Source organism: Phallusia mammillata, chromosome 1 (assembly GCF_965637545.1).
Source record: "Phallusia mammillata chromosome 1, kaPhaMamm4.hap1.1, whole genome shotgun sequence".
In the NCBI taxonomy this organism is placed as follows: domain Eukaryota; kingdom Metazoa; phylum Chordata; class Ascidiacea; order Phlebobranchia; family Ascidiidae; genus Phallusia; species Phallusia mammillata.
Window position 1 is genome coordinate 16,505,296 of NC_137252.1, and position 22,789 is coordinate 16,528,084.

Genomic DNA, 22,789 nt, shown 5'->3' on the forward strand with positions numbered 1-22,789 from the left:
TCGGCGCATCCCTACCATTTATTGTGACAATGACATAATAACGCATGATGTTTCGCGACCCCAAAATTATATTCCGCGACCCCAATTTAGGTCAAGACCCACAGTTTGAGAAGCTCTGTTTTAAGCTCACGCTGATGGTGTGCTCTTACAATAACATTACAATTTAACCTCAAATAAACCTTTTTGGGTTAATATTGTAAATTAACACATTATTAAAATAAGGAATGGCCCCAAAAGGAGATTGAATAATAATGATTTTATTCATAGTAGATTGCGTGGATTGCCTATTTTAGAGTAGGCTATAGCTTAAGCCGTTTTTGACGACGTTTTAACGTCCTATTCAGGTCGCCTTTATCAGAGAAATAACACTTCAATCGTCACGTACAACCCGAAACAAACAAAATGTTCGTGTTCCTTCGAACGCGTCTACGGTGACCTTTTAGTTCCTAGGATATATTCTAGCTGACATTCTCCACAAGGATCATATACAACACACCCTGTTCATCTAGTTGAGCCCCAATTGGATCTTCTAAGTCAGGGGTGTCAAACGTGCGGCCCGCGGGCCGCATGCGGCCCACCAAGCTCTCTAATGCGGCCCTCAAACAACCAACAAAAATTGTAGTATTTAGTCGGATTTTTATACAAACATAATATTTTTTATTCAAAGTTGAAGCTATTCATTAAACAGACATTTTGCAGATAGAATAAAAAAATAAACTATTCAAAGTTGAAGCTATTCATAAAACAGACATTTGCAGCTAGAATAAAAAATAAAAATTTATATGTTATGAATAGAAACGATAGTAAACCGTTCCTCTAACTCAGGGGTGGGCAACCTGCGGCCCGCGGGCCGCATGCGGCCCTTCATCAAAGGTTGTGCGGCCCGCAGAGACGCTAGTATTTTAAAAGTACTGGCAAAAGAGTCCAATTAATACATATTTTTAAACTGATTAATGCGCCTCATGCTAGTTTTCTGCAATCTGGCCAAATGTGGCTAGAACCAAGTACGAATTATACTTGTAGTTGAGCATATTTGGTAAGAAACAAAGCAAAATCACTTTGTGTTATGCACATGTGCGGCCCGCGATCCAATTTTGACATTTGTAATTGGCCCTACAGTAAAAAAGGTTGCCCACCCCTGCTCTAACTAAAAATAGCGTTCAGTTTCAGTCAGGGGTGCACAACATGCGGCCGTACGGACACATGCGGCCACAGAGACGAGTTTGTGCGGCCATGAACATGTTTATTAAAATACATTATATGTACTGGCGGCCGTGACGTAAATGAAACTCATTTGCCAAATATTTTGACTTTCAAACTGTAGTTCTAAACAGATTTTGTGGTACTGAAAAGAGTTTTACCATCCTAACTAGCCATATGCGTCAGACTTTTGTGCGCCTATAGCAGTGGTTCTCAAACTTTTTTGACCGCGACCCAAATCTGAGTTTTATGAACATCTGACGACCCAAGCCTCAAACATAAAAAAAAGTATTTTTTTCTGATATGCATGAAAAAGGCACAGACAACCAGTTGTAGTACACAGAACTATAAAACAGTGATTTATTACAAACAAATGATTGATTGATTGATTGATTTTAGAGTGATTGATGAAACTGAAATTTTTCCTTTATTTTATCTTCAATGCACGGCTCTATTTTTCATTCGGGAGACCACTTCATATTTTATATTCAGTGAAAGATCTCAGATTCGACTGTAACTGTGCTGTTCGATAACGAGACGGACTGCAATTCGTCGCTGCATAGGAGTCCGCCCATGTCAAAACCGATGCTCGTTTCGTTCGACAACACTGAATAACACAGCACATATTGTGGCATTGCAGCAACATGATCATTGATAGAAGTGAATCCCAAACCTAAAAATGTTTCCTTGTACGAACTCATCCTTAAACGCTAACTGTTACATCTCCACCGTCAGTTTCGCATGATTAACTTGTCCTATTATTTTCCGTGTTATGACGTAACAATCGCCAGGTGCGTAACAGTCAAGTTGGAAGCCTATTGTCGTCTGTATGTGGTAATGATTGGTTCATTTTTACTGTACAATGTGGTCGAGTGAGGTGACTTTGCTACTACATTAAGTAACTTCGTTTGTGTTTAATGCAGTACTAGTTCGTTTGGGCAGAAGTGAATCACCATAGCGCGACCCATTTTTTGACCCTGCGCGACCCATGTTTGGGTCGCGACCCATACTTTGAGAACCACTGCCCTATAGTGTACAAACAATGCGAAAAAACAGGTACCACAGGCATCACACTATAGATTATGACGTCATAAACAGTTAAGACTGATCTTCACACTGTGCAGCTCAATCTGCGCATCAAGTTGGAAATTAGTCTGGGCTTTTGGGGCGTCAATAGATGGTATACATATGATATAAACCTATTTCTTTACATCTGTAATTTTAAAACAAGGTGAAATAAGGATCTGCAATGCGGCGTCGTGGCGAAAAGGTTGTGCTCCCCTGGTTAAAGTTGATAAAACTAGATTAAAAATCACATGCGGCCCTTGGCATAATTTCCAACTGCAATGTGGCCTTCGAAGCCACATGAGTTTGACACCCCTGTTCTAAGTGACAAAAAAATCTTTCATAGGGTATTGAATGTCAACCGCTATGCCAAAGTCATCCAGCACATTACGTCCGTCCCAGCTTAGCGTAGGAAAGAGCAACGAAACATTATATTAGTGGAGTGGTGGAGTCTCAAGCGGATAGTGGAGTCCGCCTGGAATATCTCGTAGCCTAAAGCGGTCAGCACCCGTTTGGGGTAGTCTTTATAATCCAGAGCTTTACGAATCTTTATAAGTTCCGACAAACAAGATGGTGAATCACAAAACACTGTAGGCGTAGCTATTACGCAGATATGTGACACAAATAAGAGTTTGCAACCTTGTACCCGACTGCGGAGGACACTATTATACGTTTTTCGACCTTTGTTTGTATTTGGAGTTCGGACACAAAATCAAATAAGATAAACATACTAAGCTTGAAATCTAGGGAGTATATAACATGTTCGCTATTACTGCCACATCATATAGTTTCTTATTTTACCGTGGCCGCCAAGTGTATTCTTGTTTTTGTGTTAAAATTAAGGATGTAATGAAATAGGTTTTATCTTAATCACATAGTACGCCAGGCCCATTGAAGGCGCCACACCGAATCAGCCGGTCACCAAGCATTCACCACTGTATGGCAAGGCGTAGGCTAAAAAAATCTAGCCTGCGGCGGGACTCGAACCCACGACAGGAGACTAGCGCTCTACCAACTATCCCCTACTAAGCTGACATGTGCAGCATACGAGGCAGGCAACGGTGCTTGTGATTCAACTCTCGGCGGATTCTCCACTGAGCCTGCGTAGCTCAGTTGGTATAGCGCGAGTCCCGAAAAGATAAAAATATATATTACAGTTCAGCCGCTTCGCACCGGTTCTACAGAACCGTCTCACGAAATTTTATGAGTTTAGCGAACCGGTTAGCATTAGCCTACTGGTTACTGCCAATGCACTTTTTATAACATAACCCGCTGAAAAATATGACTTTTGTCATAGAACTGGCGGACAAAAAATTTGAATCCCACCACTGAATATATAAACAAATATATATATGCATAAATATTATTTCTGACTTGATCCACAGAATTAGTTAAACACCCTGACGATCATTCTTAACGGTTTATGACGTCATCATTTGTATAGTGACGCATGTGGTTCCTGTTTATTCGCTTGGTTTGCACACAATAGGCGTACAAAAACTACCGCGTTTGACTATATTTAGCAAAAGATTTTAATTTACGACACGGCCGATGTGGTACATTTTTTGACCCATTTATACCATACAGACATACATCTTAATACACACGTTCACGGCAGAAAAAACTCGATCGTCTCAGGTTGTGCACCCCTTGCGTTGACAAGATAAACTGACCGCCAATAGTGCCGCTCTTATGACGTAACAGTCCATTATTTGTCATGTTTGTCGCCCAAATGCTTTTTTGATCTCAATTAGGGTGATTTGATACCGATCAATCAGTATCTAAACAACGTTTAAAAAACGAAATCGGATATACCGAATCTTTGCCTAATCCGGATAGATTTTTGTCCAATCGGGGCCGGTTAAGCGAGAAATTTACAATCCAAAAAATCCATTCAGTCACGCTTTTTATAAATTAAGCAGGGAGTCGAACCGTTTGTCATATGGGTTCAAGTAAGGTTCGGGTTCGGTTCAGGTTTTTAATAATGTAAGTATATTTTCTGGTTCGGGCAAATTATCCGGTCAAACCAGTTTGCGGTTTTTAAACCGGTTCAAATTATTATTTATTTTAATTTAATTCTACCCATTATCTCGCTGGCCTTATCAAATCCAAAAGAATTTCACTGGTGCACTGTTATTTTTGACACGCCCTATTACTCGCGTATTCTTCACTGTTTTGAAAATAAATAAATCACAAGTTATAAAACAGACTGCATTTTTTACTGGTTCGGTTACGGTTCGGGTCCAACGCCAAACAAAATATGGGTTTCAACTCCGGTTCAGGTTTTTAGAAAATCGTAACTAGCGGTTCGGGTTTTTAGAAAATCGTAATTAGCGGTTCGGGTTTTCCCAACCTTTTCGCAACACGGGTGGTTATAGCTTCTATGGGCCCCTTCGACTGTCCCCAACTACTTCCCGCCGATGTTTTGGGCTTGCTCTCTATACCAGTTTGTCGGCAACCGCTGGGCCGCGACGAGTTCGTTGCAAGGCCGTATACTTTTTCGGGTTAAATGCTTCAAAACATTTTGCCCACGTGTCCCGGGGATAAACCAATTTAGGCGTTTTAATTGCTAAATATTTGTAATTTTTTGAAGGCCGGTCCGCGATAAAATTTTAGTTTCAAAAACGGTCTGCAGTAGAAAAAAGGTTGCCGACCACTGCTCTATACGATGCAGCTGCTGCTTGTTCACTCATATTACATTAATTGTGACATTCACCTGTTTTCGCTCCAGAACGTTTTAACCTATTCTGATAAGGGTAACCCACTTTACCTGTAAATGATGTTTTAAATAACATGCTACATATGTTTTATTTTGTGTTGTCATTAAACTTGTTAGTCGTCAAACACGTGTTATGGTATAAATAACAACAAAAAATGGCTGTTTGTTTATGCTGGGGATATTTCTGCCTCTTTACGAAGAAGGAAACCAGGTAAGCCAGCGACGATAAACAAAATACCACTGATAAGACTCAGAATCCAGGAGAATCCAGTTCGAGTGCCTTTCATGCCACTATCAAGGTAGTTTCCGATAATCTTGGCACTGTAAAAGGCCGTAAAACCGATCACAAGGGCACCTAAAAACATTTTTTTTAAAGATTTTTTTGGCAACAACAAAAAATTATATTTAAAGACAAATATAATAATTGCAATTTCCGAGGTTCTCCACAGATAGGAATTTTGCAGAGAATGGTTGACATAATTTTAATACAAAAGGGCCAGAAAATGGGGCCTGCACCTAAAAGTACAGGTCCAAAACCCGGCGCTAATCAACCCAATTTTATTGAAACTCGAGCCCGAAACCGACCCGACCCGACTTACAACTGCGAATCGAGTAGCTTACTAATGATTTTGTTCTTTTAAGTAACACAATGTACAAATCGTAAAATAGCGTATCAATTAAAAAAATAGTTTACAAAAATATTGCCATGCCAAAACTAAATTCCACAGTATCCAAGGATTATTCCCAGTCAGTAATTAATCAGCAACTACTGTGAATCGCTGAGCTTATACTACAGTTCAAGACTTTAATCCATGCGAATGTTTACGTACATTTATTATTCTTACCAACAAAAATGAGAAGTGCTCCAACAACGATGCCGTTAAAGGGTTGGCCACGTGCTTCCGGTTTGATCGTCATAAACAGAATCAAGGCAAGTGGTATCACACTTATAACCAAAGCTGCGATTAGAACTCCACCGAAAAACCCTTGAGACCCCTATAAACCTTTATGATTATTATTATTATTTATTGTTCGGGGATCAAGTTTAATATGAAATTAAGGATACAATTACACTTGATTTTATTGAAAAAATGATAAAATCTTTGTTGAAAATAAATTCGGATAACAACGTTTGTAATGCATACTATTGGGTATGGTCTGATATGCATTTTTGCGTTTGTCACGACAATTCGTTTCGGCCCATACAAATTGGCGTATCGGTTGATAAATAATCTTCAAAATTTGCAGATTGAAAAATCGATATTTGATGAGTCTTTTGGCATTTTGGCATTTATGTTAAGAAAAACAACAGCACGAACGAAGATTCTTCAACTTAATATTTACGATAACCCTACATCGCTATTTGTAAAAGAAAACGTTTTTTTTACCGTAACAGCTTGGGAAAGTCCATCCGCGTTACACTCGAAAGTTTTAAGCAGAATAGCATTCGTTGTTGGTAAAGTTGGATTGGGATTAACATAATCTGGATCACACCTATCATTGTCTGCAACAAAATTTAATTGATGATTCCCATGTGGATGTGATGACACCTTTGTAACTTAAAATGGCGTCCAAAACCTGAACCTTACTATTATACAATATTATGAGTCAAATCCTGTCTGCTGGCCACATTTATTTTCTTAAGCATTCATTTTCTCATCAGATTTAACATTGCGGACTCATTGACCACAATTACGAAAACTTTGTAGCCTGACTGTAAACAACTGCTTGCAGCGCAATAGTGTTTGATAGCTTACTGTAATGCCTGCACAAAACATGAGGAAAATGCTGACATACTTGCTAAAACATATTCCGTTGGTCCATTACATTCCCATTCATTTGTAATGAAGTGGAAGACGCACATCTTATAAAATCCGGCGTGTTGGTCCAGTTTTTTCATAGGCTCGATAGCGTTTCTGGTCGCATTTAGTCCCACCAACTTTCCAATACCTACTTGGAGTGCCATGATAGGATCTGCCAAGCAAGCAAGTTAGGAAGTTTGTCACGTTAATTAATAAGCCAAACTATACATACTTGGTGCTGGAGTAGAGTTGGCTGAAGCTGGCGCTGCAGTTGCTGTAAGTAATAAACAACACGTTACAACAAACCGTATATTTCAAGGTACGTTTTATCCATAGTTTCTTGTATAAGTCAGATGAAATATAAATTTTACCTGGCGGCATAGACATCAGCGTAAATAACTGCATCCTCATCTGATTGTAATTCGCCTGAAAGTTAGGCCAATTGGTTTCCAATTGCTTCAGTGTCATGGATGATTTGCTTTGAAGCTTCTGATCAGTTTTCTCCACGGATGCGGTACCCGGTATAAAAATCCAATGGTTTGTTCCGAGTCCCGTCCCGAGGAGGACAATTGCAACCACCCCAAGGAGAAATATAATGTATCCCAGAATACCGGGATTCGCTGCACTCGGCATACTTTTTGGCTTAATATCGAAACTTTACGGCACAAATCTTGTTAAAAATAACTTTTCTGAACAACAACTAACTTTGTGTGTTGATTTTAACAATGCATCATTGTTATATCTTTCTGACGTATAAACAATAGTGACGTAAAAGTTCCTGGAATCTCATTGGTTGTCTATGAAGGTGGGTATGAAAGTCTACACAAAAACACTTTGTATTGTATTGTATTGTATTAATTTTGAAACCGTGCATGAAAATGGTACATAGGAATACGAAAACACTACACTAGCGCCACAGAATCGGGAAACAGCCGCAAAAACCTCGCGGTTGAAAATACGCCAATGTCAAAATTTTTACAAAAAAGGACATAATATTGTCAGACGCAGCAGCCGCACCCTTAAAAAGACTACGTTATAAACAGTTAGGTACATCCCAAGTCTTGAGTTAGGTACATCCCAAGTCTAATGTTTTATACCAACTTTGAATACAACAGGGTAGATGAATGTAACCCACCTGAACAGACTTCACGCAGTAAAGCGATTATTGTTTTCGAATTAGACAACAAGTTTTGGGTATCGTTTTCCGTTTCTCGGAAATATGTATACAGCTTACTGTTTTTTTCATTGTTTGGATTTCATTCCAGCAAATCATCGTACAAAATGATATTCAATATCATATAGCAATATCAGTTATTGCACCTGAGGTTAAAATAATAGTGATAAAAATACATTACAAATATGTCAGCGTTCTATGATCCGCAACATCACAACGGCATTATAACGAAGTTTTACGCTTTCTTTATCTTTGTACGAGCTTTTATCAACTTTTACGAAACTGTTACTTACGACTGACTCGTGATCGTGACTATGCTCGATTCTGCCTCACAAGCAACAACGCAACCCTCTGTAATTGTAAAATAAGTGTATTTCATAATCCGTAGCCAGCGGATGCTTGAAGTCCGTGATCGCGGCAGTGTACACTTCTTCATTAGTGTGACAAGGTAGTTCACTAGCTGTTAGTAAGTCGACTCGACTTCTTGTGTTAGGTGTTAAAATTTGTTACTTGTTACAAAAGATTTTGTTGTTTTAACTTAAATCAACTCCGATTTGTGCAAATTGCAAACTTTATTATTAGTGTGTTTTGTTGTTTAAAAACTACTGGTGTTTGTAATTTGTATTAATTTAAAACATGGTTCGGTATTGTTCCTAAATTTTTGCATAACATGCATTTTACTTTGGTACATGCAATGTATAGTCAACACCAATGTAATCCAAGGTGTTTAATGTTACAGTTTGTTAACGAATAACATGCAGTATAAGGGTGTTCAATTTCTGCCAGTGCAAGTTTTACATAGATGTTACACGTCCATGCAAACTGCCAGTGGTAATGGGTTGGAAACACCTGAAAGATTTCATCCTAAAGCAGCACCCCCAAGCCAGACTGACATTTCAACAATTAAAACTTTTGTTGCACATTGCAAAAACATGATGGTTTTGTCAGGTGCTGGACTTTCCACTGAGTCAGGTGTACCCGACTATCGATCCAAAGGTGTAGGGTTATATGACCGCATGAATCACAAACCAATGGAACATCATGAGTTTGTACGAAGCTCTGCTAGTCGAAAAAAGTATTGGGCACGAAATTACATTGGTTGGAAACGTCTTTCATCCCTTAAACCTAATATTGCCCATACAAAACTAAGTCAGCTGGAAAAGGATGGGAAAATTAGTTGGCATGTAACACAAAATGTTGATAGTTTGTGTTCAAAAGCAGGTTCCAAAAAACTTACTGAATTACATGGGTGTGTTGAAAGAGTGACCTGTTTAAGCTGCAGAAATATTTCAACACGCAAGGAGCTGCAAAAAAGATTTCAAGAAAATAACAGTACCTGGTCTGCTAATGTATTGGGTTTTGGACCAGATGCAGATGTTTTTATTAAGGATGAAGATGTCACAAATTTTCATGTGCCAGCTTGTTTAAAATGTGGAGGTGTTTTAAAACCTGATGTCACATTTTTTGGAGACAATGTACCTGGTCATATTGTAGAATTTGTTTATGACAAGCTGCAAAAAAGTGATGGTTTGTTAGTTGTAGGTTCATCATTGCAGGTTTGGTCAGGATATAGATTTGTTTCTCGGGCATCACACTGTGGTATTCCAATTGCTATCATTAATATTGGTGCCACAAGAGCTGATGACATAACCTCTGTAAAAGTAAATGCTTTATGTACACAAGTTTTAAAACATATTTTGTGACAAGTGTTTTTGTTTTTATCAAGTGCCATGACAAAATCTTATGTAGCGTTTAAAATAAAGTTTCAATTTTTTTGCTTTAAACAATGACTTCTGTAACATTGCAGGTAATTGTAGTAGGTCTGTAATGTAAAAGGGTTTGTTAGTTAGATTTATTTGAATATAACTATCGGAATGGAGGAATCTACACCAGCCAACAACAATAACTGTGTTTCAGTGGAAGTGCCAAAGCTTGAAAACGACAGTATACCTCAAGTCAAAGTTACACAGGTAAATGTTAACAACTGGATGTCAAGTGGTTTCAGCATGTTTTGTATATTTTATTGGCTATTTGTCATTTTAAAGGTGACAAAGTTAAGGGGTGAGGAGACAGAGATTGTTGTGAGCAGCGGAGGAGAAGATGAAGAGGTTTGTATGCTTTGTGTTTCATGTGACTTTTTTGATAAAAAACTTTTAAACCATTGTTTTGGTTGAAAACGAAAGCTCAATAACATAACATCTGTAGATGTTTTTTTAGGGTTGTGTTTTGGTACTTTATGCGCATTTTTGCTCAATGTATATAATGCCTATTATTAAGTTGACCTTTAAACTTTGAATATTCTTACTAAATTTGTTAATTTTTGATGTTTGGTAACTTAGAATTGTATTGCCACAATGATATATAATTTAGTGTATGTTTGTAGTGTTTTTTAACACATTAAATATCAAACCTTACCTGGTATTAAACATGAGTTTTTTACTTTAACCAGAGTTGCTATAAAATTGAAAAGTTGTCTAAAATGTAAAGGTTGTTTAGTTGGTAGTTAATTTCATCCCATGAACATGAACATAAAGATGTTAAAATTGTGTATAATGTTTCAAATAGCTACATGGGCCATTGGCCTATTACATAATTTTTCCCCTGTTATCCAAATGTTTTTTCCAACGTAATTGATAAAATTGCTGCATTTTTATCAATTTCCCTCATGTATTAGCTCTGTAATATGCCTATGTCGTCAACTGGTAACAAGGCGTACCTCAAAAATTACTAGGGGAAATGACAAAATTGTGATGCATTTACAATCAATTTGTGGTAAACAGCTCTGAAGGTGCATATAGTGACAATACATACACACAATAGTTGCACATATTGACAAAAGCTTCCAATCTGGCTAAAGTACCTCCCTTTTAAACAAACATAATGGCAAAAACATTTTAGGCAAAAGATTTCCAAGAAGTTTTAAAAGATGATCCAACATGGAGCCCACCTCCTGTGGAACTTGAAACAAAAATGCGAGAACTTTTGGAACATTATTTCTCTGATGAAAATTTAGTCAAAGTGAGCTAATGAAATATGTCAAATCATTTTTTTTTTCATCTGTATTATTCTTGAAAGGGGTTTAGTCAAGTGTATATTATGAAAAAATGTTGAACCATTATTAATGGAAATAGGTTTAAGTTATTGTACATTATTTATTTTTCCAGGACAAGTTTTTGCTGAAACATGTCAAGCGAAATCGACTTGGCTATGTGTCAGTAAAGCTACTAACCAGTTTCAAAAAGCTCAAGAATCTGTCCCGGTCTGATTGGAGAATAACTGCCTACTGCATTGTGAAATCTAAAACATTGGAACTTAACAGACCTGTGAGTACCTTATTCAAACCCATAGAGATTAAAAAAAACTGTTACAATTTTATCAACTTATGAAGCTTACTGAACAAATAAATTCAATACTCCACAATAAAATTCTACTTAAAGTGTAATACTGTAATTGCTAACATAAATTTATTATGTGATGTTATTTGTACAGCATAAATATAAATAAAAAGTGTGAATTACAACTGGTTTTGATTCTATGGTGTTTTCTTACATGACAAAAATCAGATTGTTTATGTATACATGTTAAACCATTAATATAAATGCAGCAAGTGTCATTGCTTCTGCAATTCAAAACATTTCTTTAAAAATTGTGTGCATGAATCATGTAAAAAAAACCACCAGCAGAATTAATGACAGAAAGTATTTAAACATCACTTTTGTTGCACAGGGGACTAAAGTTCGCCGAAGGGAACCCTTACCTGAAATTGACCTTCCTACAACTTCAATTAAAACCCTGTTATACAAGTTACCAGAGGGAAGTGATGAGCCTACAATAGAAGGAGTAAGTAATCATATGTGATGTCCAGATAATTTCATTACATCCACTTCTACCTGTTGGCTACACCACTTAAAAAGTTGATTGTTGCAATTATTGTAACTTTGATTGATACAAGTCAACTTGTCATCCTTAATTAAGGGTAACTACCAAGAAAGTGTAAACATTACTTGTAACATTTTTATGAGACCTTTAATTATGTGAATTGTCTCAATTACTGACAGAAAGTGTTACTTAAGTAGCTAGCATTTTCTTTTTTGATGTTAGTACTTTTTGTTCGTGCTAAAGAAAAATTTGTTAAAGGTTAGATTATAAATTTGTTAAAGGAGAGTATTTTTTTCAAACAATATAAAAATTTTCCAGACAAACTGAGAAAATCGTAAATATCATTATTAAACTCATGAAACTATACTTTTCTGCAGGTTTCTGAACAGTTTAAAAGTTTTGGTGAACTTACAACTGTCCGAATTATCCGACCAAGCAAGGAGGTTCCTGTCGACCTTCGCAATCACACAACAAAACACCCAGAGTTGGGAACCCATACCTGTGTTGTTATTGAGTTTGAAAGCACTGATGCAGCACAGGTAAAATATTTTCACACACTTTTTACAGTTTTTTGTGCTAAAATTAAAGCTTTGAAAATAATGTTATTTTATCAAAATATATGTAACAAATTTCTCTAACATATGTTACTAGGTGTGTAGATTGAACTATATAATTCATACTTTTGTATGAATTCAGCAGTTTGCCTTGATAAAGTATATGACAGAACTTTAAGCCTACTATGACGATGTGTTGTTAAGATTCTATTGTGAGAAACAAATTTATGTTTTTATGTGAAACTTAAAATTTACAGAATGCATACAAGACATTGTCAAAGCAAGCCAGAGAAGATAACAAACCAGAAATGTACAGTTTACTTGGATCAGGCAGAAATCCAAGAAAACAAGCAGTAAAAGGAATCGGAAAGCATCGCGATATGCTAGGATATGACAGCTCTGAAGACTCATGTTTAAGGTAAATCGTTTTGGTCTTAGCAAAAAAAAAATTATGTTTGTTTTTTCGAATGCTGTATAAATACTTTACTTGTTGTTTGTTAAATGTTTTGTTTTTTCAATGTTGCAATTTTGTCAGATGGCCATGTATTAAAAAACTGTATATAATTTACTGAAAATCTATCCTTGAATGTTGGTAAAGTTAATTAAGATTTTTAACCTTGTTATCTTTATTATTAAGACCCTAAGATTTGAAAACGAAAATGCCAAATTTATCTGTGCATGTCTCATTAATAATGTATTTCTTATAAGTATTCATATTATTGGATTTCTGTCACCAGGGATTTACATTTTGTTTTTCTGCTGCATAAATATACATAGACACTGTGACTGTACATTAACTTGGTAACTAACACACAAATTCTACTTCTTACAGTTCTAGAGAAAACAGTCCACTGATGGCCCGTAAATTTGTGAATGGGCGAGGGGGGTTGAAAGGAAGGTGCAGCACCTCCCCACTTGTAAGCCCACAAGGAAGCAGAGACACCAGCCCTGATAGAAGCTACAGTAATTACATGTTTTCTTGTGTAATGATATGCATTAACCGCTGAACTGTTTTCTGTTGTGTTATTTTGTATTGTTATGCAAAAATTAGTTAAACAATACGTAAAATATTGGCCTTTCAGAATGTTTTAAAACAAGTTTGTCTGATGGTTGACCTAGTTTTGGCTTGTTTTTATTTGTTTAATACTTTTACACTCATTTGTGTTGATATAGATTCAAAGAGTCCCAGAAATAGTCCAAAAATGCAGAGGAAAAACAAAAATGGCTCTGCACATAGCACCCCATCAGGTATGCAAAGGCAATTTTTATAGCTTTCTACTGAATCACAACAAATTGGTTCCTTTGGTTAACAGGCAGCCCATGGTTTCAACGAAGGGGCAGCAGAGACAACACACCAGATGCTAGTCCCCGCGGCAGTCCTGCTCCAAACAGAAAACAACAAACTAAACCTGCCAACCACCAGAAAACAACATCACCACTAGCTATTACCAACAACTCATTGGTAAGTGGCCCAATGTGGAATTGTGGTTAAAGGATGAAGTGTACAATTTGGTTTATCGGACGACTATTTTAATCAGAAACCATTTTAGTTTTCAATCGAAAAATTGACCTACAACAAAATAATGTGATTTTTCACACTGACGTTTTCATTGATTTCTGGTCAATTGCCTGACCAGTTCCCATACAAACTACCCTTGAGTAAACCGAAACTATCATAAATCTATTTCCAAATTGTCGTTTTTTATCCCGGAGCAGAAACGAATGGTCACGCGCGACGGACTTAGAAGGTTATCTGGATCGAAGGTAGCCGCATATAGAGCTGTGGTAGCGATTTCATTATGCTTCGCATGCATGATGAATATGTTTTGCGTGGTCGATATGCTTGCTTTCATCGCTTAAGAGCCGTAGACAATACTAGATAGGAGTCTCATTTTTTTCTGGTTTTAACGAAACTCACCACAGTTTCGTTTTTGATTGTAGAGATACTAGTCTGCTTGTGCAATTTGAAGCTTCTGTGTTGTATAATTCCGTTCGAATTGGTATGTTAAAATGCAATTAACGACGAATTTTTTCCTGCAGTATCTGGTGGAAAAAACAACGGAATAAATATATATTTAGATCTAGACTGTTGAAATAGACTGTTTTATTTAGAGACCGGTATAAAAAAAATATTTACTTTTAATGCTATCTTTTGAGTCTCTTCGATTCGTAAATGTTAATGATACATTGTTTGCGGAAATCCCCACTAAATAGGCCACTGAAATAGAATGCGTCATTTAGGAAGCAATTGACCCATGGCGATATATTACGTCATGAAAAAAAACTTCGCACAACTATCTCAATCAACTAATCGCAAACGCACAACACGAGTATGCTATTGGAAATGCATTACCACCAAACACATTACAACATGACATGGCCTCATTGCGATCGAGTCTAATCAAACCAGGTTATTTGAGGCTAGTCGTAGTTTTTTTTTATTGGAATAAAGTACTGTGTTTCCTTTAATAAGAGTTTTTACTACACCACATTGCAAGTTAAATAACTACACAAACTAGCGATATTGACAGAAATTTACAAAGAAATTAAAATAGATTAAAAAAAATACCGTTTTACATTTTGTTTGCGCTTTTGCAAAACCGATATATCGGTAAATAAAATTTACATTGATATTTGTGGCGACGCTGCAAATATAACGCATGTGGTACCACTTTTACGTAACATACACGTCATATAGCACACACCGACCGGCGTCATCTGACAGGTGCTAATGTTTTTTCGATAAAAACGCATGCTGTTTTTGTGGACCTTGTTTCTTAATCATGCCACCTGCGTAAAAATCTAAAACAAGCGCGTGTTGGGTTTCAGTTTATTTTCGTTTTACCCTACGCCAAACACTTGCTTTGCTACGTGCGCGGTACAGCTTTATTGATTTTTTTAACAAAACCTCGTTTTGCATTTTTTTGGAAAATTAAAAACGCTATTTAATGCTTGGAATTATTTAGTACGAAATCCCTTGTTCAGTAGAAAAGTAACTTTGCTTGATCAATGATCATGTACTTTTCAGGTCTGTGTCATTTGTACCTAGTTGATCACATTAACTAGCCTATACACTTGCCATAAGAGCTCTATATAGTTGATATTATATCTGGCAGCAACAGCTTATATAAATGGTTAAATATATTTATTATTCAATGCAGCTCAGTCCGAATGACTCGGTGTCAGGTGGAAGTACTCCAACAGGTGGATCAAGTCCATGGCTACAAAGGCGAAGGCAGTTCGTCGCTTCGCAAGGTAAGTTGTCAACTGATTACTGTATTCCGCAATTTAATACGTTGTTGAAGTTTATTGGTAAAATGCACGTAAGATTTCGTTTCATTGTACACAATCCCGTATGCCGCTAAATGCAACAATAAATTGTATTGTATGTGTTTAAGCAACTGAGAAAATAAACTCCGGCTTATAACAACTTTCAAGCACTTTATGCAGACTAGCACCACTCATCCCCTTCTCCCGACCAAAAGCGCATTTGTTCCGGAACGTTAATACTTTGCCAGAAAGTAGTGACGCATTTGCGGCAATGAAAACAATGCTAGGCTGTCTGGTGGTGACCCTCAAAGTGTTGTTAAAGTGAATTTTGTTTCGAAAAAGCCCTCGTTTATTGCGAAACATCGATGATAGATTGTTTTTTGGCTTTGGAAACATACCAAGCCAGTCTCATCTCCTGTGTTAAAAGTACCGCTTAGTTGTGCTATATATCTTGCTTGATAGCGTCTCAGTGGCCCTAAGCCGTCATCAAATTGACAGGCAAACGTCAAACGACTACGTTTTGCCTCTCAGGTAAATACTTGTAACGGTTACGTAGCCGAACTCGTAAAACGCACACATTTGACGTCACTGTTGTGTGGTTTGGCTCGAGGCAGAATGTTGTAATTCATAGCTGAGCCTAATTGTCACTTCATCAGGCCGTGGCTCTGTTGGTGTTCGGGTCAACTGAATGCCAGTCTAATTGACACGTGCCTTACGACAATCTATTGTTCCTTGCGTGGCAATCTTGGGTTGGTTCGTGGGTGTGTAAGTACAGGGGTTTTAGATGAAATAATAACGCTCCCCTTTGCTTTATTGGAAATCGGTCAAGCTTGGGCAAAAACAAACCTTTTGCCACACCTAGATGTTTTATAGCCTAACTTTTACGATAATGGACAGCAAATAGTTGACGACTTATTGCTGTGACGATTTCTGGCAGATAGATACATTTACGATGTTGTGTAACAGAGGCACATTGCCCTTTAAGTCATTGCCTGCTGCAGTATTGGTTGTCCAGTCCACAAAGGCTAAGTAAAAAAGTCCTGCAAAAATGTATCTACCCGGCATATAGCATGAAAATCCTGTATCATTTTAGATTTACAAGTCTATTCTGATCAGTTTTAGATTCGCCTGTACATATTATAATTGAAGTAATTGGCCGCTGGGCTCAAGGTTGCGTAAACCTGTTCTAATTGCTAGGATACTTACACGTTAAAAAATGGGTCGGCTCAAAAAATGCTTATTTACTGCGGCCAATAATCCTATGTAATAACTTGACATATTATTATAGGTAATTCTCCTGCAACCACGCCTGGTTCAAGTCCTGTCCTCGGCAGAAAATTTCAGGATGGAGTTCCGTTGGGTGTCGCTCGTCTTCCACGCGGGCCACCGAACAGCAACGCAAAAGGCTTTCAGGCCGCCTGGAAGCGTAAACTAAAGACCGAGGCGCTTATCGACAAGCTGCAGCAAGATGTCAAAGAAATAACCATAGTCAACTAATGAATCGCCGGTGTTTCTAAATTGCTCTTTTCAATGATGATTGTGGCTTTGCTTCTGGGCCAACGCTGTGTTTTTTCCTGCTGCTTTAAGCTGCCTTGTTAACATTAGACCTGATGACAGTATCAGTTTCCAAACAGTAGATTATTTATTGAACATGTGTTCCATTGTGAGAAGTAATGTTGACTAAAAAACACGTTTTCCTATGTATTTGTACAAGTAAAGAGTCCTTATTTGGTCCCTAACCCTCATAAAAAGCATGAACTGAATTTCAGATTCAACAAAAATATACTTGAGCACTTATCCAGACCGGGATACATTAATATTTCCTGTCAAGCCAAATGTGAATCTTTGTATTGTGGAAGTAAGTGACACATCAAACAGGTGTGCAATATTCCTGACCAATTTATTTTACTTCTGTCTGCGCTTTTGGTACGGAATGCAAACTTTCTATTGGATTTAATGTTTTGTTGCATAATCTTTCTAAGATCCTTCTATCTCATTGTTGCACAGCATTGGCCAGTGGATGCACTGGTTTTTGCTTTTGTGTCTTATGTTATATGTAAGTATTTGGGACGTTTTTTTGTATTTTGGTTTGGAAATGTTTGTGACCTGTGGTCATACTTGATCATGTTATGTGGGTGGGGGCTGTTTTGTGCAAATTTCATTGACTAAATGGTGTAGCACAAGTGAATAAACATGATTGAATAATGACACAAGACATTACCAAGTGGTATTCATAAACTGCAAAACAAAATGTCAGTCAAGAACTGCTTGGATCATTTTGAAAAAAGTTTTTCTTGTATCCTGATAGAACAACAACAAAGGATCGACTGCTCCATTTTCAAGTAACTTTAGTTCTTTACAGAAACTAGAGTCTTTGTCAAAATCCCAATCATCTGGTGATGCAACAAATACTGTTGAAATATGGGAAAACTTTGACAAAATTTCAGCTTGAACCATTCTGCCAAGTTGCTGCAAAATACTGATACAATCCTTGGTCAGTGGAGGAAATGCTTTGGTGAAGTTAGGAAAGGTTGCAATTGCGCGTGAGAAGAATGAGCACTGACTTTTAGATGGCACCACTAAATAAAAATAAAGTAACCCAAAAGTTAAAATTAGTTACTAATTTTAGACAATTCAAATTAAAAGCCATTAGTTTATGACAACCTGTCACAAATGTAGAAATTGTGTTGATGCACAACTTTGCAATAGCCAGTGACTTGGGTAGGGGATATTGCAAAGATATGTGAGAAGCTAGTTCAAAAGCAAATAAATGCTGCAAGCGCTTCGTGTGCTGAAGCATCTCAGGAATAAAATCAAGGCAAATGTGCATTGAGGGAACTCCTGCCACCAACACTGGGATCATTTCACTTGCATAACCCTGCAATTTTAAAACAAACATGTCAACATCGTGATTTAAGTAATATCATAAAACACATGAAAAAAATGCAACCACATCATGGGTACCTGAAAATGAACCAACTTAGCAACATTCGGATCAGCAATAAACATCTGATGCAATTGAGAACAGATGAGGCACTGAACCTCTCTTTGACAAGTAAGCAGATTTATATCATCATCGTTTGGGTTTACCCTCTCATGGCACATACAAATTTCTATCAACAACTGAACAACAGCACTGTTTTGAGCAGCATTTAATGCAATTCTAAGCTCATCTTTTTCATTTTCTGAAACTGGAGTGAACCCCAATGGACTGGAACTTCTTGCTGAGGACTTTGAAGAGTCCAAGGTTGGATTTGCTTTGAGCAGAGCAGTTGATTGTGAGTGTGAAGCTGACAAACATGCTGACAATATGCGCAGTATGATTGGCAGCAGATCAGGACATTTAAGTATTCTACTGTCTATGTTTAAAGGCAGAAGTGGATTGTTTACCAAGGCTTCAAAAGTAACTCCTATCTGAGGAGTCAACTTCTTCCCTGCATGTGGAGTTTGAAGTGATGAAACTGTTAAAACCCACAGCTTAAGTGGAATAACAGAGTTGAGTTTGAACCATAACTTTTGCGCTTCTTGTCTTACCCTTCTAGAAACTTTGTCATTAAGAAGGTGAAGCAGACCCTGTGTAAAGCTATTGGCATAGCAAATAATGCTGTCACATGGAACCCTTGGATGTGTCAACATCTTCAAATGCATCAGAGCAGGAGCTGGGTTTACAGAAACTCTTTCCAAACCTTGCAGAAACTGTTTATTTGTAAAGCTTTTTCCTGATCCACCTAGTCCACTGTTTGCCTGTCTGGAAACTGATTGCATGGAGTTGGTTAGGAAGTCAAGATCTTGCATCCAGTCATCAACCATACACAAATGTGGTAAATGGGTAATTAGCAAGCCCAGCAATGCAGGATAAAGGCCTTGGGAGCATTTTGGTTGTCTTTGTGCTTTGTAAAGCAAAAGTTTCACCGGTATCTGGTTAATAAGTGATGAAGAGTAGCGAGCTGGTCGATTTTGAATCAATGCTAGAGTTTTCATATTGTTCAATATGGAGTCTTCATATTGCAAGACATAATACAACATCAAAAGCTTCGATGTCAAAGTGCAAGAATCAATAGGACTGTAATTTTGTTTTTTACCCAATTTTAAACTGTCCAAAGAAATTCCGAAAACTTCCATTATTTGTTCTTCTGTAAAAGGCTCATTAAGAATGCCATCTTCTTTGATGTGATGCCCTTTTGATAGTGGAGTAACTATAGTAACCACAAACTGTTGTATGAGTGGTTGTAGTTGGGGATGTAATGGACTTGTTGCTGAGCATATTTGCTTGTAGATCCAGTCCTTTACAGATATTCTACCCTGGGAAAAAGCTCTGGTCTTCAGAAGCTGATAAACACAATGCACTGGTAAATATCCTGTCATTGCATCATTTAGGTTCTTAGTGACAGGAACTTGAGTAGCATGTGCAGCCACAACATGTGTGGGGAAGACTTCTTCAGTAAAAATGTGCTTTAATCTGTTCAGTGAAGAATTGCTTACTTTCATTCGCATTCCAAGGGTGGCACACGCCAATCTAACTGCAGCTGCTCTTCGATCCCCATGCAAATGTATAGCAGTAAGCAGCAATTGCTCAGCAAATGAACATCCTTCTGGACCCACATTTTCCATCTCAGAAGAATGACTTGCAAGCCATTTGATCCAACGGATGACCTGGGACTCCTGCTCTTCAGCAACCAATTGAGGACATGCCAACAGCATACCAAGTGCTATGGAGACAAACCGAATTCCTAATGCACTCATTGGTGGAAAGCATGTGATGAGCTGTAAAATTAGGTCAGATTCCTCTTGCGAAAACTTTACACTTGCAATGGCCTTTAGTGCACAATACAGTCTAAGAATAGCAGAAGCACGCAGACAATTTTGCTCCAACAAAAGATACATTGAATTGGAATTCCCTAGTGCTGGTGTGTTGCTGGATTGACTACTAATATTATCATTTGATTCAGATGAGGAATTTTCAATAGGAACTTCAGCTTTTTTAACAATGCTTCTGAGTTCTTTAACTAACTGCTGACGAAGAATACAGTCCTTGGGGTCCTTGTTCTGTCTGATGTAAGTTGCAAACCACAATCTTACTTTTACATCATTTCCAAGCAAGAGACCACTCGCAAAAGCAACCAAACCACTTACTGAGTGAAATTCCTCTAAACTTTGGTTGGCCAATTCTTTGTGGTGCAGTGTTAACTTAACTGCAAGGTCTGGCAGTTTACAGTTATGCACACACAAGTCTCTGGTTGTAAGCATGTAGTTGGGATTCATGATACATAAAGTTTGAAGTGCAGTACATCGCAGCTGTTCATTGATGCTGCAGACCTTCTTATCATTTTCTAACCCAAGTAAGGAGTTACATACACTCATGAATGACTCTGGGTTATTGGCTACTAGTTTACACATTACTTCAGTTCCATTGTTCAAACAGAGTAAAGCTTCACATACTACTGGAAGACGAAGCAATTTTGGAAGCTCGGCACATAAAATACACAGCACATCTGATACATCTTCGAAGTAAGCACTACATGTAAAAAGTTCGGAGTCAGACACAGACTGTGGAACACTTGAAGAAGATAAATCATGAGATTCAATTTGTAAGATATGGGGCAACAATTCAGACAGCACAATTCGAAAACGGCGGGCAGGCTCACTTCGTTCAAACTCTAGCATTAGTCCCTGCTGCTTGATCCCTGATATTAAACTGCTTTCTCCCAATGCACCTACACCCATTTTTGATCTTAACTGCTGTTCCTTTCTTGCATCCTCCTCCAAATCATGAAAATCAACAGACAATAGAGCAATGATATCATTGACAGCACTCAGTCCCGATAAAAGCTGGAGCAATAGTTTCCGCTTCTCCTGCCACTCTGTGCTGGTGTCAAGGGAGGTACATAGTGACATCCTTACCAATGAGGGGAGCAGCGGCCTCACTTTGCAAGCGGGGAGCTGCAACAAACCTTGAATGTCCAAGTTTGACATCATTACAAAAATACTCGGTTCAACAGTATAACTCATCATAAGGTTCCCAAACAGACCCTATTTTAGGTTTTTTAATCACCAGAACAACCTTAAAAATTACAAAGATTTGGTGATTACTATAGGCGCTGCGCATTGTTTTTTGATAGTTGATACCATTATCAGAGAAAACATTGCATCAATAGTAACATAAATGTTGTTGAGAAAAAAAGAAACTTCAATGGTAGGCTTGCAGCCAATTACTACGAAAATATTAAATCAACAAACCAAGTCATTTACAGTTGTTTCTTTGGCATATTTTTGCTCAAAGCGAATAAATCCAGTTCGGACCAGTTTGACACACAATACAATAATTTACAGTTAAGTTTTGCCTAGTTCGTATATGTGTCATAGTTCAAACACATAAATGGAAGAAAACTGAAACAATAACTTGCGCCCTTACAGTTCATCACACATGTTGTTTTTAAAGCATGTCCAATGATGCGTACTAGCAATAAACCTTTTGGACACGAATTCGAATGTTAACATGTAGGATTCGTATCGTTTGTTTATCACAGTAAAAGTGGTGGACTTGGGTAAAGGAATTTAAATGCAACGAAAAAGAAATAAAACTCGTATTGCGTGCTGTATTGTGGCAAAAACCCGTTGGGTCTGTTTTATTTCTCGTGGTCCATCTGTTTACTCTCATCCGACGGATCCCATCAGGCTTCGTTGATTTTCTCATTAGACTCTCGCTTTGATATGAAGGTCGAATCTCATCATTTGTCGTTTGGTTTGTTGATAACATTACGTCTTAATGAGTTAATTTCAGATGAATGTAATTATATTTAAATCTGTACTTTAAATGTTTAATAGTGAGCTTTTTTGTTTAATGTATGTTAGGGTTTGTTTGTTTGTTGTTTTTGAAATGGCAGTGACAATATAAACTGTAATCATAATTGCGTTGTCGTGCATTACCATTCCACCTTTTTGACAGCATGATTGTATCAATAGCTGAGTTGGAGAAACTAATTTTCTGTTGCAATTTGTTTGTAACTTTCTTATAGCAACATTTTTTATGAGCCTGATGGCCGAAAAACTAGCTAATGACAAGAAGCATTTTTACATTTAAATAATCTCTAAATCGACAGCTTTAGTTGCATTCAGGTGATATTTG

At 37.4% G+C, this 22,789-nt stretch overlaps 4 protein-coding genes across 5 annotated transcripts; 2 read left to right on the forward strand and 2 right to left on the reverse strand.

Moving 5' to 3' along the window:
* Positions 1-5,066: 5,066 nt before the first annotated feature.
* On the reverse strand, positions 5,067-8,098 carry LOC145234296 (uncharacterized). The gene is made up of 7 exons (XM_080099037.1): positions 7,922-8,098; positions 7,158-7,605; positions 7,019-7,060; positions 6,782-6,958; positions 6,373-6,488; positions 5,830-5,980; positions 5,067-5,339 (listed from the first exon to the last, which is right to left on the reverse strand). The coding sequence occupies exons 2-7, from the start codon at positions 7,417-7,419 to the stop codon at positions 5,152-5,154; spliced, it is 936 nt and encodes a 311-aa protein (XP_079955163.1). The 5' UTR covers positions 7,420-7,605; positions 7,922-8,098; the 3' UTR covers positions 5,067-5,151.
* Positions 8,099-8,271: 173 nt separating this feature from the next.
* LOC145224195 (NAD-dependent protein lipoamidase sirtuin-4, mitochondrial-like) lies at positions 8,272-9,767 on the forward strand. Its single transcript, XM_080090642.1, has one exon. It carries the CDS (start codon positions 8,716-8,718, stop codon positions 9,661-9,663), a length of 948 nt encoding a protein of 315 aa, XP_079946768.1. The 5' UTR covers positions 8,272-8,715; the 3' UTR covers positions 9,664-9,767.
* LOC145224171 (la-related protein 6-like) lies at positions 9,761-17,878 on the forward strand. 2 transcript variants are annotated; one of them, XM_080090614.1, is made up of 12 exons: positions 9,763-9,930; positions 10,006-10,068; positions 10,859-10,978; positions 11,125-11,283; positions 11,687-11,800; positions 12,217-12,378; positions 12,651-12,811; positions 13,226-13,356; positions 13,567-13,641; positions 13,707-13,855; positions 15,555-15,648; positions 16,952-17,878. In XM_080090614.1, the coding sequence occupies exons 1-12, from the start codon at positions 9,835-9,837 to the stop codon at positions 17,158-17,160; spliced, it is 1,533 nt and encodes a 510-aa protein (XP_079946740.1). In that variant the 5' UTR covers positions 9,763-9,834; the 3' UTR covers positions 17,161-17,878. The 2 variants fall into 2 exon arrangements, with proteins under 2 accessions (XP_079946749.1, XP_079946740.1); XM_080090623.1 differs by lacking the exons at positions 15,555-15,648; positions 16,952-17,878 and adding an exon at positions 14,110-14,479 and having other exon boundaries at positions 9,761-9,930.
* On the reverse strand, positions 17,250-21,746 carry LOC145224126 (integrator complex subunit 2-like). Its single transcript, XM_080090559.1, has 3 exons — positions 18,628-21,746; positions 18,328-18,541; positions 17,250-18,242 (listed from the first exon to the last, which is right to left on the reverse strand). The coding sequence occupies exons 1-3, from the start codon at positions 21,673-21,675 to the stop codon at positions 17,917-17,919; spliced, it is 3,588 nt and encodes a 1,195-aa protein (XP_079946685.1). The 5' UTR covers positions 21,676-21,746; the 3' UTR covers positions 17,250-17,916.
* Positions 21,747-22,789: the final 1,043 nt, after the last annotated feature.

Coding starts and splice junctions, on each gene's coding strand:
- LOC145224171 (XM_080090614.1), top strand. CDS start 9,835: ATGGAGGAATCTACACCAGCCAACAACAATAACTGTGTTTCAGTGGAA. Junction 12,812..13,225: donor TCTGAAGACTCATGTTTAAG/GTAAATCGTTTT, acceptor TACTTCTTACAG/TTCTAGAGAAAACAGTCCAC. Junction 15,649..16,951: donor GCAGTTCGTCGCTTCGCAAG/GTAAGTTGTCAA, acceptor ATATTATTATAG/GTAATTCTCCTGCAACCACG.
- LOC145224195 (XM_080090642.1), top strand. CDS start 8,716: ATGCAGTATAAGGGTGTTCAATTTCTGCCAGTGCAAGTTTTACATAGA.
- LOC145234296 (XM_080099037.1), bottom strand. CDS start 7,419: ATGCCGAGTGCAGCGAATCCCGGTATTCTGGGATACATTATATTTCTC. Junction 6,959..7,018: donor CAACTCTACTCCAGCACCAA/GTATGTATAGTT, acceptor CTTGCTTGGCAG/ATCCTATCATGGCACTCCAA. Junction 5,340..5,829: donor AGCACTTCTCATTTTTGTTG/GTAAGAATAATA, acceptor AAATGTTTTTAG/GTGCCCTTGTGATCGGTTTT.
- LOC145224126 (XM_080090559.1), bottom strand. CDS start 21,675: ATGATGAGTTATACTGTTGAACCGAGTATTTTTGTAATGATGTCAAAC. Junction 18,542..18,627: donor CTAAGTTGGTTCATTTTCAG/GTACCCATGATG, acceptor TTAAAATTGCAG/GGTTATGCAAGTGAAATGAT. Junction 18,243..18,327: donor AATTTCTACATTTGTGACAG/GTTGTCATAAAC, acceptor ATTTTTATTTAG/TGGTGCCATCTAAAAGTCAG.